This window comes from Choloepus didactylus, chromosome 2 (assembly GCF_015220235.1).
Source record: "Choloepus didactylus isolate mChoDid1 chromosome 2, mChoDid1.pri, whole genome shotgun sequence".
NCBI classification, from domain to species: domain Eukaryota; kingdom Metazoa; phylum Chordata; class Mammalia; order Pilosa; family Megalonychidae; genus Choloepus; species Choloepus didactylus.
The window spans coordinates 46,035,595-46,048,527 of NC_051308.1; the positions used below are offsets into that span (position 1 = coordinate 46,035,595).

General features: G+C 44.5%; 1 protein-coding gene across 4 annotated transcripts in view; it reads right to left on the minus strand.

Moving 5' to 3' along the window:
- Positions 1-421: 421 nt before the first annotated feature.
- Positions 422-12,933, minus strand: part of SMYD2 (SET and MYND domain containing 2) — a 50,503-nt gene continuing 37,991 nt past the window's right edge. For 3 of the 4 annotated variants that reach the window (XM_037823910.1, XM_037823926.1, XM_037823935.1), the window contains exons 6-12: positions 12,851-12,918; positions 9,543-9,645; positions 7,023-7,133; positions 6,248-6,368; positions 5,050-5,224; positions 3,087-3,195; positions 422-634 (exon numbers count right to left, since the gene is read on the minus strand). In XM_037823910.1, coding sequence (XP_037679838.1) covers positions 554-634; positions 3,087-3,195; positions 5,050-5,224; positions 6,248-6,368; positions 7,023-7,133; positions 9,543-9,645; positions 12,851-12,918 — 768 coding nt within the window. In that variant the 3' untranslated portion in view covers positions 422-553. Of the gene's footprint in view, positions 635-3,086; positions 3,196-5,049; positions 5,225-6,198; positions 6,369-7,022; positions 7,134-9,542; positions 9,646-12,850; positions 12,919-12,933 lie in introns of all 4 variants that reach the window. The other variant, XM_037823917.1, reaches the window with a different exon arrangement.

The window sequence follows — 12,933 nt, forward strand, 5'->3', positions numbered from 1 at the left end:
ACGTGACCCTACTGGTTCCCCTGCGAGTGATCTGGGTTTGCTGATGTACGCAGAATACGCATTGCTGCTACTGCAAGAGTTGGGCTCCCACCACCACTTTAGAAATCCTTCCCCCACAGATACAATACAACACAAACCTCAAAGGCTGTTATCTTCTTTTATTCTCTTTCATTATTCAGATTTGTTCAGAACATTACAACAGGCATGAAGGGAAAAATAGTTGTACTTTTTAAACTTGAGCTATCCAAACAACAGGCATGAAGGAAAAAACAACCGCATTTTAAAAAAACTTGCTCTGTCCAGAGCAGATTTTATAGTATATGAAACCATGCCATTATCTCTCAGGAAAAAAGGCATTCAAAATTTAGTTGCTATTCATGTTGAAGATTAAGACTGATCTTCAAGTAAGCAATGGGCGAGGTTTTCAAGTCATGTAGTGTTTTTATTCCAATTATTTTACAGAAATGCTGGAGTGACATGTAAGATGTGCAACATTCAAATTCCTTAAGATTCTCCACTAGAATTTAAATAAAAACTAAAGTGTTGCATAGTTTCAGTGGCTTTCGATTTCCTGCCTTATCTCAGAAATGTAGGGATGATCTTTGCCGTGAGCTACTTCCATGATTGCAATGGCCTGCGGAAAGAGAGAGGCAATTCAGGGATCACAGCCTGCAGCCAATTCCTTCTCACCTCCACCTCCACTCTGGGCTAACGTTAGTTCAAGCCAGACTTCTCTGCTTTAAGACACAGGATTCATTATAAACCATTTGTTTAACATTTTTCAAAGTTCACATTAGTGGTAGCATATAATATTTCTCTTTTTGTGCCTGGCTTATTTCGCTCAGCATTATGTCTTCAAGGTTCATCCATGTAAGACACAGGATTCAAACTGGCTTTTTAGGACCCATGTTCTCCCACAGTCTGGCTTTTTTAAAAAGTGAGGTCAATTACCTGGTAACCAACTAGGCTTCCTGTCTCTACTGCTGAGTTAAACATTCTGCAAAAATGTCCAGAGAGTAGCTGGAGAAATGTTGTTGATAAAATGATCTCATGATATTTTTCCCCCAATATTCCAGATATTGTAATAGAAAAATGCATGAGGGCCAGAATAATTTGGCAGTGCTCAGCCAAGAAAACAGTTAATGCTCAATAGACAGATACATGTTATGGAAGAGAAAAGTCCATGGTGAACTTTACATCAAGTCTATTTTGGCTTTAGTTTATATTACTAAATTATAAGACATGACTAAACATTTTTTTCCATTCAAAAAATGCATTTCCTCCTAGGATATACATCCTAAAAAACTTTAAAATAGATGCAGATTTCATTTTGGGAAGTGGAGTGAATGTATTTAATAAGGTTTCTTTGAAGTAAGGTGATATAGAAATGGCAGAGTTTCCAGAGGCTCCATCACTCCCTAGCTGTGTGACCTTGGGCAATTTACTTAACCACTCTGTGTCTCATTTACCTTAAATGTAAAACGAGAATAGTACCTACCTCTCAGGTGTATTATTGCTAATACATATAAAATGTTTAGACTAGTGCCAGACATAAAGGAAGCATATATCAAATGGGATCTATAAGAATATTTTGCTCTTTGGAATTCAACTATATTACTAACAGACAGAAAAACTAAATTACTCCCCCAAACAGGGAATTTTTGATGGCCCGTGACTATGACAGGTATTCCTTTCTATTATGCCATTCTCTGCCTAGATCGCAAACCAACAGGTGGCAGGCCAAGAGACCGTGTGTTTAAACCTTCAGGTTTTGCCAGTTTGAACAGTCATTCTCTCTCCTGCCTCCCCTTGCCCTTGGCATGAATTTCAAGACTTGTTCCTTGCTCAGATCTCTTCTGTCCTATCTTTTCTTTAATTGCCTACTAGCACTGTGCAGTTTTAGAGAGGTAAGGACTGCCAGTGAGACCTAACTTGTTCATTTTCCCTCACTTCACTAAGGCAATAAATATGTTACCTCAGAAGACAAATCCCGTGGTTTAAAGGCTGAACATCTTATGTTAACTCACACTTGTAGCCTGGCGGGGCCCTGGCTCTTCCACTGGGGATCTGCATCTTACTCATCTTCCCACACAGCCCATCAGGAAACTGGGGGATCTGAGAGGATGAGGCCTCCAGGCTTAGTTGTGGCCTCAACATTTATAAACATTTTCTTACGAAAGTATATAAACAGACTGTCCCAAAGATGCCGTTTTATTAACTGGAAGTTCCCTTCCACACGGAGAACAGCAGAGAATCAGTACTCAGAATGGTGACCAGCTCCCTAAGATCTGGTGGACCCAGGCCAGGCAGCCCCTTCCCACAGCACAGCTCAGATACTGGGGAGGCAAAGGCTGCTCTGCATCTGGATTTCCCCAGGTTTCTTGGCCATAGCACAAGAGGGAGGCACGGGGCTTTGAACTCAGAAAGACCCCAGCTTGAATTCAGGCCAGTCAGCGTACCTCGCACTGCTGAGTAACTAACCTGTCTGAGCCTCAATTTCTTCATCAGGAAAAGTCTCTCGCTCGATTTTGTAAGAATTAAAGACACATGTGAGGGTTCTGGCAGTTAACGGATTCTCAGTGAACCACAATGATCGCTCTTAAGTACATTTTAGAAACTGCAAATGTACAATCCTAATAAAGAATAACTCTTTCTAACTGCCTTGATTTCACCACAATCGGGCATCGTAATTCTGGATATCTAAAGGACAGACAACTGGAGGATGTCCTCTCCAAGGTCTCTGGGCCCAGCCTGAGGCCTCAGTGCCCTTTCAGGACTTCACACTGGGGAGGGGCAGCGTCCCATCCCCCCTGGTCAAGGGCTGAGCTGGTAATCTCTGCCAGCCCCTCCCACTGTGTGTACCTCCCCTTACCAGAGGGCCAGGGCACAAACCTGGGGATGGATCAATTACTTACCCCACACCCACCTGCCTGAGCCTATCTCCTCCAGCTCCTATGGCCAGAGGGCAGGTCATGAGCTAGTCATTAGTCATTATTTACAGTCATTTGCAACTGTCAGGCATGAAGGAAGTGTGCTAATGAGGCTGCCCAGGATTTGGGGATCCTAACTTCTGTCCTAAGACATACCTTCTTCAGGGCTTTCTCTCCTGCAGCTTTGTTTTCCAGGCCCATGTACAACCTTCCTAGCTTCAACCACATGGAGGCCACGTTGAGCGAGTACAAAGGATAATGCTTACTGGAAGAAGAGAAAAGACAACAAGGCCACCTTGTCAAAGACTGCAGAGCAGCCCACAGGCCAGATGCAGAAAGCCTGCAGCCGCTGAGCTCACGGCCAAACTCTCCAGGGCAGTCAGACATTGCCAAACCCTGCAGGCTCTGGGGTGGGGGGAAGCGGGGAGCATGGAGGTTCACCACTGCCTGGCCACCATAGATGCATTTCATTTAATGCAGTTCATGTGCTTCTGAAAAACGATGCAAAAACTGTTGGAGAAATCCTATACAAAAACACTTGTAAATAGCACCAACATTCAACACAAGTCTAGATTCTGGATTTTGGATGTACCCAAAGCAAAGCATTGGGTGCTGGACAAGCATCTTTTAAAATAAATGTCCCATTCATGAGGACAGCAATTAAGCCACTCCCTTCATATTAGAAAGACAGTAGTTACACACACACCCCAGTGTGTCTCAAGATCCCAGGTTTCTGTAACAATTCACAGTACCGGTTGGTTCAGGAAAACTATAAGATCTCTGCAGTCAGGAGGACATCTATTTCTTCTAGAAACTCTTTCTCCATTGTCCAGTAGAGCACTTTATATGCAGTAGGTGCTCTCTCCCTGGTTTTAACTGAAGGCGGCCTGCCTGGGAAAGGCCATATCCCTAGAAACAGAGCCCAGGAGGCAGCTTGTGGGCCAGCGTGTGCACGCAGAGGGTATTTATTTATAAGCCAGACTGCTCTACCCTCCCTCTCCTGAAAGCCTGTCCAAAAGAGGAAAGTTCCAGCTGTATTCCTGGGCAGGAGGCTGCCAAGCTGCCTGGAGGTGACCCTGGAACCAAGGGCCCTAAAGAAGGCCGGAGGAGACCTCCGGCAGAGGCTCCTGCTGGGAGAACAGCCCTGAGGCCGAAGTGCTTCCACTGTCTCTATCTCCCTTCATATCTCACAGAGGGAGAGTGCCTGAGACCAGAGGACTTCCTCACCCACCCTTGGAGGCAGGGAAGGCTTTGAGATCACTCTCAAGTTAACAAATTCTGTTTCCAAGAGCAGATTTTAAGGGCTGGCTTCCCCTTGGGCTCAGCTCCCCCTGCTGGATAATAAGGGCAGTATGGGGTAAGTGGAGGGTAGAATTAGCAGTGGAAATTTAGACCAGAAACAGACTTTACAGTCCTCAATCTTTAGAACTTGAAGGGAATCTCAAACTCATGAGAAACACCCAGGGTTCTTCTTGAACATACAGGTTTTCAGGTCTCAGGCCCAGAGATCTGATTCACTTGGTCTTGGGCAAACCCTGTAAACACATTTAAGAAACACCCCAGCAACTGTGATCTCAGCCACCCCAGGACTGAAGTGACTAGTCAGATGACCTGAAGACCTCATAGACTTCCTTCAGTCACCCACTTTAGGGTTTAATAACTCTCTCCTTCAGGAAACTTCTCTGTGGCTAATAGTCATTATTAATACAAAGTAAATCCCAATTTGTTTTACTCCAACCTTAAGGAAGACATTAAGTAACCACATCCAACTTACTGGTCCCAGGGTCTCCCAATTTGCAAATGCGGGCTGCAATTTGAAAAAGCCAAGGAAGGGGATGGTGATTGTAATGATGGAGAAGTGGTGTTTTCAAGACCACCAAATACTGACTAATAAGTGCTACTTAACTTGGGAGGGGTGGATAGGAAAAGAAACAAATTGGTAGCTTTTGAATACTGGCCTGAGTGAACTACGATGGACACGGCCCCTGGAAGTGCAGAGGAGAGAAAGCTGCTATAGTCAAGTTCCACCACCAGGCAGAAAGACCAATGGCCAAGGTTCCATTCCAAACCAACAAATTCCAATCCATCCGAGGATGACCAGAACAGCCACCGCAATCACCTGTAGGGCTTAATGATTTTCTGTCCATAGCGCAGGGCTCCTTCCCAGTCCTGCATGTACAAGCAGACTCCCATGGCCTGGTACATCATGTGCAACATGTACACGTTACTGTCCTCAAACATGGAGCTCATCTTCTCTTGGCTGAGTTCACAGATCTCCAGGAGCTCACTAGGGGGTACTCTGGGGTCAAGGAAAAGATAGGCCGGGCCGCACTCCAGTTGGAGACTTCCCAAGGAAGGAGGGTTCAAGCAGGCATTTCAACTACACAACCCCTCACCAACACACTGCCCCACCTACCTACCTAAAGCAAATTACTTAAAGCAAGCCAAAGTGGTTGGAATTGCATTTTCTTGAAGAAACAAACTAGGAAAAATTCAAGACCTCAAATGTTAAACAAAACTAAAGAATTTTAGCCACAGGAACAGATCCTCAGTTCACATGTAGATTAGCATCACAAATCCTCAAATCATCTAATTGAATTCAAACCTTCAGCCAAGGCAGGAATCCCTGGGCACTTCAGCAAGGGCATTCTTAAGGAAGAAGCCCACCACCATGGGCAAGTTCTTTCTTTTGCTGAGAAACAACACGCCTTTTTCCAATTTCTTTTCACTGCTTTTATCTCTGACCTGTTGAGTACAAATCTAACTCCTTTTCAACTACCAAGAAAATGCTATATAACGTAATGGTTAAGAGCATGGACTCTGGTGGTCAGGAGAGCTGGGGTACAATCATCAAACTGCCAACGTGAGCTGAGTACCCTTGTACAATTACCTGGTGTCTAGGAGCCTGTTTCCTCATCTGCTACATAAGGATGGTAACCCTACCCCACAGTGTTCTTGTGAGAACTGGTTGAGATAAAGTGATAAAGCACTTGGCACTGTGCCTTACCCAACATAAAATATACAATAAGTGAAGGCCTTCAAGGAACGGGTTCTAGTCAGTCTTCCAGAAGGAAACTCTTCCACAGCACCAAACTAATCAAATAAGGAGAACTAACATAAGAACAACTTGATAAAACTTTGCATATGATTGGCACTATATAATGGATGGTCAATACACTTTCACACAATTACCAGGAAAGACTCTTCCTTTAAAATTCAGAATCTTGGACTCATCCTTCTCCTCTCTTCTCTTTCCATCTCCCCATACCTCTTGTCACTGAGAGATGGTAAACTGTCCCGACAGTTGTAAAGGATATATTTGTAGTGCTTGGCCCTCCGGAACTCCTCAATGACATTGCGTGCGTATCTGACCATGTCACGGATGGCTTCTGCCTTTGGGGGATTGTGGAGCTTCCGGATTTCCACCTTGGCTTTATCCTGAGGGAAATGTCCACAAGTGCAAGGTGTTACCTCCCAAGGAAAAGCTACTGATGAAGAAACCTCTCAAAATATAAATATTCCCGTGGAGAAGAGGCATTCTAAGGTTACAAAAGAACGAGAGGAGATCAGGCAATGGATCTAAAAGAAATTCAATATCCCTTTATGTTTTCCCAAAAAGAAACAACAGAAATACTAATTTTACAGAAAATCCTTATCTGGGCAGGACACCTAAAACATGTTTGCTATGAGCAGATGTTTGTGTGCACACACCAAGGAATCATCAAGAAGAGTTTAAAGAGGAGTGAACAGTGGAATTTGAGCAATGCCAGGGAAAATGCCAGATGTTCTGATGAAGAGGTTGGAAAGCCTGAAAATTATTCTCATGTGCTTTTTCCTTCCCGTCCCTTTCTTATTAAGAAAGAGTAATTTGGCAGGTCCTTCTATTTGCACAGCCTAATGGAAATGTTTCCATCTGCTACCAGGAGCAGGTTTGAGCTAACTGGATACCTGCTGGTCACCTTTATAAGGTGAGTGGTAAGGGGTCAAAAATATCCAAGGAGGTGGTACCCCAAGTCACATGGGGGAATCCTCCCTGCAGAGAGGACCTGCGGTACAGGTCATTGGTGCCTTGGCTGGATCAACAGCGCTCACCTTGTCTTTGGTTGTACATTCCTGGCACTCGCAGGTGAAGAAGTAAGAATCTCTTAGCCGGTCATTCCTATCTTCTGTTGGATACAGGAGGTCAATATAGCTGGTAAAAACCTAAGCGGTCCAAAAAGTTGAAGCTTCAGTCAGCTGCAGTAAACTCAGTCCCTGTCATTCTTGTGTCTGTGCAAACAGGCCAGAGGAGCGGCCACGGCCTGTGAAAGTGCTGCTTATTTTAGCACCCTGAGTTCCTTAAGCCGAGCAACCATCTAATGTCCCTCCTTGTGGTGGAAAGCAGAGCTTTAGGAGCCCCTAGAACAGTGAATTGGGGGGTTGAAAAGATCACTGCCTCCTTTCCTCCCCAAAGAGAAAAACCTTTGGGGGTTTGTCTCAGCAGCAGAAGCATTTCTGTTTTGTGGATAGAAGCAAAGGCCCCACTGGGCAAAGATGCAACTCATCCTTGGGATTGGGCCTGGGCTGTCTTTGCCTGGCCTTTATTTAGCCTCTTTCATTTCACAACCTGGGACTGCTCAGGTGCTTTTGTTGCTGCCACTGCTGGATGAGTCCCAGGGGAGAGCACGAAGAAACAAACATTGATATGCTTCCCCTTTCTCTGTAAATCAGCTGGTAATAGAGCAAGAGGCTCAGCACAACAGGCTGGCTATGAACAGCTCTGTGATGCTGAAAAACTGGCCTGGGGAAGATGCAGCTTCTAGAACACCAGTCTGCTGCTGCCTTACCCACCGGGCAGGGAGCTCCTCATTCTTCCAGCTGAGCCAGAAAACTTGGAAATATCTCTTACCTTTGACTCAGTGGGTTCAGCACTCCTTGTTTTTATCTAACAGGGGTCCATAACTAAGACTTGGAGCATACTGAGGAGATCAGCACTTAAATATCCATTATCTACTCACTGGGACGGCACTTGCTGATCATCCCACACAATCAGGCAAATGTCTGACTGAACAGATGGATTTCACAGAGCCATCAGCATGCCAGTAATCTTGGGCATCCTCAGGCAGGGGAAGAACACATTTGGGACTGGGTGCTTGCAGGGACAGCCAAGCTCAACCCAACCCAAAGAGCAATAATGGAGACCTCGAGACTCATTTTGACACCCTGGGGGAATACGCTCCTCTCCTTTTGAAGGGCAAGTAACCCCCAAGGCACTGACTCCCCCTGTATTCAACAGGGTTGCTGCACTTTAGTTTGGCGGGAGCACGCAGGCAAATGGAAATGGGAGCCAGCCTACCCCTGCCTCCCAAGGCAAGTAGCTGCAGAATTCCCTTCGAAATGACTGCTGGACACAGTGCAATGAACAGAAGGGCCCAGAAGATGGCGACAAAGGCCACTCCAGTGATCGACTGGTGCCTGGGGACTCAAAACAGACAATTCCAGTCATTGGAAGTAACAAAAGGGGCATCAGGGTGGACTTTACAAGACCTTCAGAAACCTAGACACCAAAAATGAGATGTCCTCTGCAAGATGAACTTAGCAAATTTAGCAAAGGGTAGAAAGTCCAAACTGTATACTCGGCTTTTAGTCCCAGTTCAGCTGTGAACTTTCTGAGATATCAAAACATTTAGCATTTAGCATAATGATCATTATACATAAAATTCAAAAGATCCAGACATGCACTTTAAAATAGCATTAAAAAGTATTATATTGGAATTCAATCTAAAATGTGTAATTACGTTCCCTAAACATTCCTGTGTCTTGCTAGGGATTTTATTTTTTACTTAAGAACAAATGGTATACATAGAGTAATCCACCATGCCCACCTTTTCTGAGGTAAGACGTCTTATGAGGAAATTACAGAATGAATGCTTGGTATCACAGCAAAGAAAAGGAAAAGGGAATCACTAAGCAGGTGAGGAAAACTGACCCTCCTGGCAGAGGTGTAACATTTACCCAGGCCTGCACTCCAGAAACCTAAATCAAGGGAGGCTAACGGTGCCTCTTATGCTTAGCCTGCCCTCTTCCCCTATCTGTGCACACAACCGGTCATCTGGATTATATTCTTAAGAAATGAATCCTGACCCGAAATACTGATATGTCATTTGGAATTGTAGCTCTACAGCTTGTTCTCTCTTTTAGATAACACTGCTTTTGACCTTGTTTTTTTAGGGGAAAAGGAGGTAAAATTTCACTATTCAAAAAAGAAAAAAAAATCATCTAGCACAGGAATACATAGACTCTAAAGAGGTCCACCAGGCAGTCTTTTTTCTTTCTAAATCACTGTAGAAATTTAGCTCCATTGAATTTATTCTTTCCTGTTTCTTCTTGACCAAAGGTGGAAACAGTGCATACTAAATGGAAGCCCTAAAGGGTGTGATCCAAAGCCAACAGGGCACAAATCTGATCATCAACCTCCTGGCAAACAGACACTTCTAAACTACAGCCCACCAGTTTAACTGTTGGAGTCATTTGTGACCAGTATTCTCAAGTGACACTGCGCTGATCCTTCTAAGCCCAGCCTTTTAAAACAGCTCTCTTAGGCACACAGCCCCAGCCCCTGCGGCCACTCACCTCATCTCCTGGGCTGATTTCCTGTACCGCTCTTACTTCTGCCAGGGTCCCCTTGTAGGTCACAATCACATTGGGGCAACAACTGTGATTCATCAAGGCAACACTGTCAATCGGAAGAGAACGATTGATTTTCTCCACAAGGCAGGCAGACTCTTTAAGTGACTTGGCAACTCACTTGCTAAGTTAGAGGAACTATATCCTGGCAAGACATTAATTAAAAAAACCAACTAATAGTTGGCCCCCATATTCTAAGAGGCTAATCTGTTGCATTTATAATCATATCTGACATCTTAACCTTTAACAATTTCGAAAAGTGAAATCTACAATTAAAAAACAGCCCAAAACAAAAACCCATGAAAATTCTTCCCCATTAGGCGAAGAACTCAGAACCCAATGCCTACAGCTAATCGCCACTCCACTCTACACTGTAAGCAACAAATGAGTTGTCATTTCCAAGCAACTTTTTTGTTTCATTAGTGGATTATTTCTAAAGTGTTTTCTTCAGAGGCCGAGAGAGCAACCCCGTGGGAATCCTAAGTGGCAGCTCGTGATCCCCCGAGACCTGGAGATGCCCTTCTGAGACTCGCTGCACCTCAATTTCCTCATCTGGAAAATTGGGACGTGATCACTCCCGCTGCTCACTGTCAGCTTTTCAGGGACAGCGAGAAGGACAGAGAATTCGCCTATCCGAGGTGCTTTGAGCTTTCTGATTATATCAAGGTCAAAGTTCTAAGAACAGAAATTTTTAAACTACAGGGAAAAAGTGCTTGATCTCTGAAAATGCTGCCTTTGAAATCACAATGCCAATATGATTTCAGCCCCAAAGGATTTTTCCCCCAATTAAAACTGCCCAGAAACTGGGGCTCATGTCCTATGGGCGCCTTCACGTCCAGAGGTGTAACTGCTGTGGTAGCCGGCACTGCCTTCCCGACCCTCTGGTGGTGAAAAGCCCTCTCCTGGACACCCCAAGAATACAAAAAAAGCAAAGGGGTTGCAAAGCCTGGCTAGGAAGGAGCTGTCCCAGGTTTAGAAGGGAACCGATGCCAAGTACAAGGAAGGGGCAGCCGTCCTCTCACTCCCAGTTGCCAGAGGTCTGAATGAAGTGTGTGACTGGCCTGGTGCCCAGGACAAAGTTCACTGTCTTGGTCCTCAAGGAGGGACACCTCCACCCTGCACCACGGCCCACTGACCTCCTGACAAGTGACACAAAGGGAATCAGGCCCTAGGAAACCTACTAAATAATTCTACCAAAATAAAGGAAAAGTTGACAGCTACATCCATCTTGCCAAGGAGGTAGTAAGTCATTCATTTCAAGCCAGACTTGTGGACATTTTTTTTAATGAAGGGGAGAAGTGCAGTAAGGCAAAAGGACCTGAAACAACTCACATTCATGGTACCATCATTTTCTTGGCCATCCCTGAAAAGGGTGATAACTTCAAACAGCAGCACTGTCCATCCTCTTAGTCCTTAAGATACCAAGAGCAGAGACCTTCCAGAGTACACTGCAGTGCTGAAGTTGTCTACACGAGTCTTCTACGGAGGCTCCCATGCCCTTTCTCTTTTTCTCCTTCCTGTTCTCAAGGGCAAAAATCCCAAAGAGACTGTCCCGAAAAACACTTCTTCCCTGGCTATCAGGACTCAATCTGCAGATGATACCGTTTTGGCCTCAAAGTAACAATATGTAAGTAAACTTTTTTGTTTCTCTGGTTCGAGCAAGCCACTGATAGCTGCTCACATGACACAGCTCGTAACACGTTCTTGTCTTTCTGACCCATAGGATACATGGAGTCTGGCAGCAACAAACAGACGTACCAAGAGTGAGCACTTCTTCTAAGGCAAACACATGGGTGCTAAGGGTTGCCCACATAGGCTTCAACCTACAGCCCAAGGCTCCACTAGTATTTAGAAAGCAACATCACTATAATGGGGCTGATTTATAATATGTATTGATTCGGACAGGGCATATAGGAAGAGCTCCTTTGCTCTACTTGTGAGGCAAGGGTTTGATCTCAGGGGACTGAAATACCCATCTGTGCCAGTTTGAATGTATTATGTCCCCCCAAGCACCATTATCTTTGATACAGTCTTGTGTGGGCAGACACATTAGTGTTGATTAGATTGTAATTCTTTGAGTGTTTCCATGGAGATGCGACCCACCCAACTGTGGGTGATAACTCTGATTAGATAATTTCCATGGAGGTGTGGCCCTGCCCATTCATTGTGGCCTTGATTAGTTTACTAGAGCACTAGATAAACTCAGACAGAAGGAGGGAGCTTGCTACAGCCAAGAGGGACACTTTGAAGAACACAAAGGAGCTGAGAGAGCTGCTGCAGCTTACAGAGACATTCTGGAGACAGCCTTTGAAGGCAGACTTTTGCTCTGGAGAAGTAAGAGATGACAAACACCCCAAGAGCAACTGAGAATGACATTTTGGAGAGAAGCTGAAGCCTAGAGAGGAACATCCTGGGAGAAAACCATTTTGAAACCAGAACTGTAAAGCAGATGCCAGCCACATGCCTTCCCAGCTAACAGAGGTTTTCCAGACGCCACTGGCCATCCTTCAGTGAAGGCACCCCCTTACCTTGGACACTTTATGGCCTTAAGACTACAGCTTTGTAAGCAAGTAAATCCCCTTTATAAAACCCAATTCATCTCTGGTATTTTGGATCCTGGCAACATTAGCAAACTAGAACACCATCTCATCAAAGAGACAATGGCAAGGCCATCCTCAGCAACCCCTGAAGTGAGAGCTATAAAGACCTCTATTTGTCATCTGGCTAGTTGTTCTTGAATTACTTGAGTATTCCTGAAGTAGCGGCACAAATCCCAGCATTCTCTGAAATTTGTCCCTGGTTCTTCCAAACTGTGATGTTTCTGTACAGGTATTTCTCAAAAAGGAGAGCTGGAGAGGCAGCTCATATATTCTCCACACAAGCCTATAGCCAATTCTTGGTTGGAAATGAACGTTTCACTTTCAGTATTAAAAACTCAATGATTTCCAGAACCACAGACATGCAGAAAGCAAATTTCTCAGCAGGACATAGTCTGTTCTTCTGTGCACACTCTGCAATGCTCTTTAATAACAGCTCTTTGCCTAGCAGGACTTAATAAGCAACTGTTCTCTTAACTACTACCTTCGGATCCTTAAGTGTAGGGGAAATATTTTGAAATCTGGCAGAATTAAAAAGGTGTCTCAATTCACTTGGATTTTCACGTCTGCCACATGCAGTTAGGTGGGTTATTTGAAAATCAAAAAAATCAATTTAGTGTTAAATAAGTAAAAAGAAAGGAAATGAAGTCAGCCTACTCTGGAAATATTGCTGATCCCAAATGAGAAAGTTCTTCATCTTCAATCGTGAAGCCATTGCAGTTAACCTGTGGTGAGAAAGG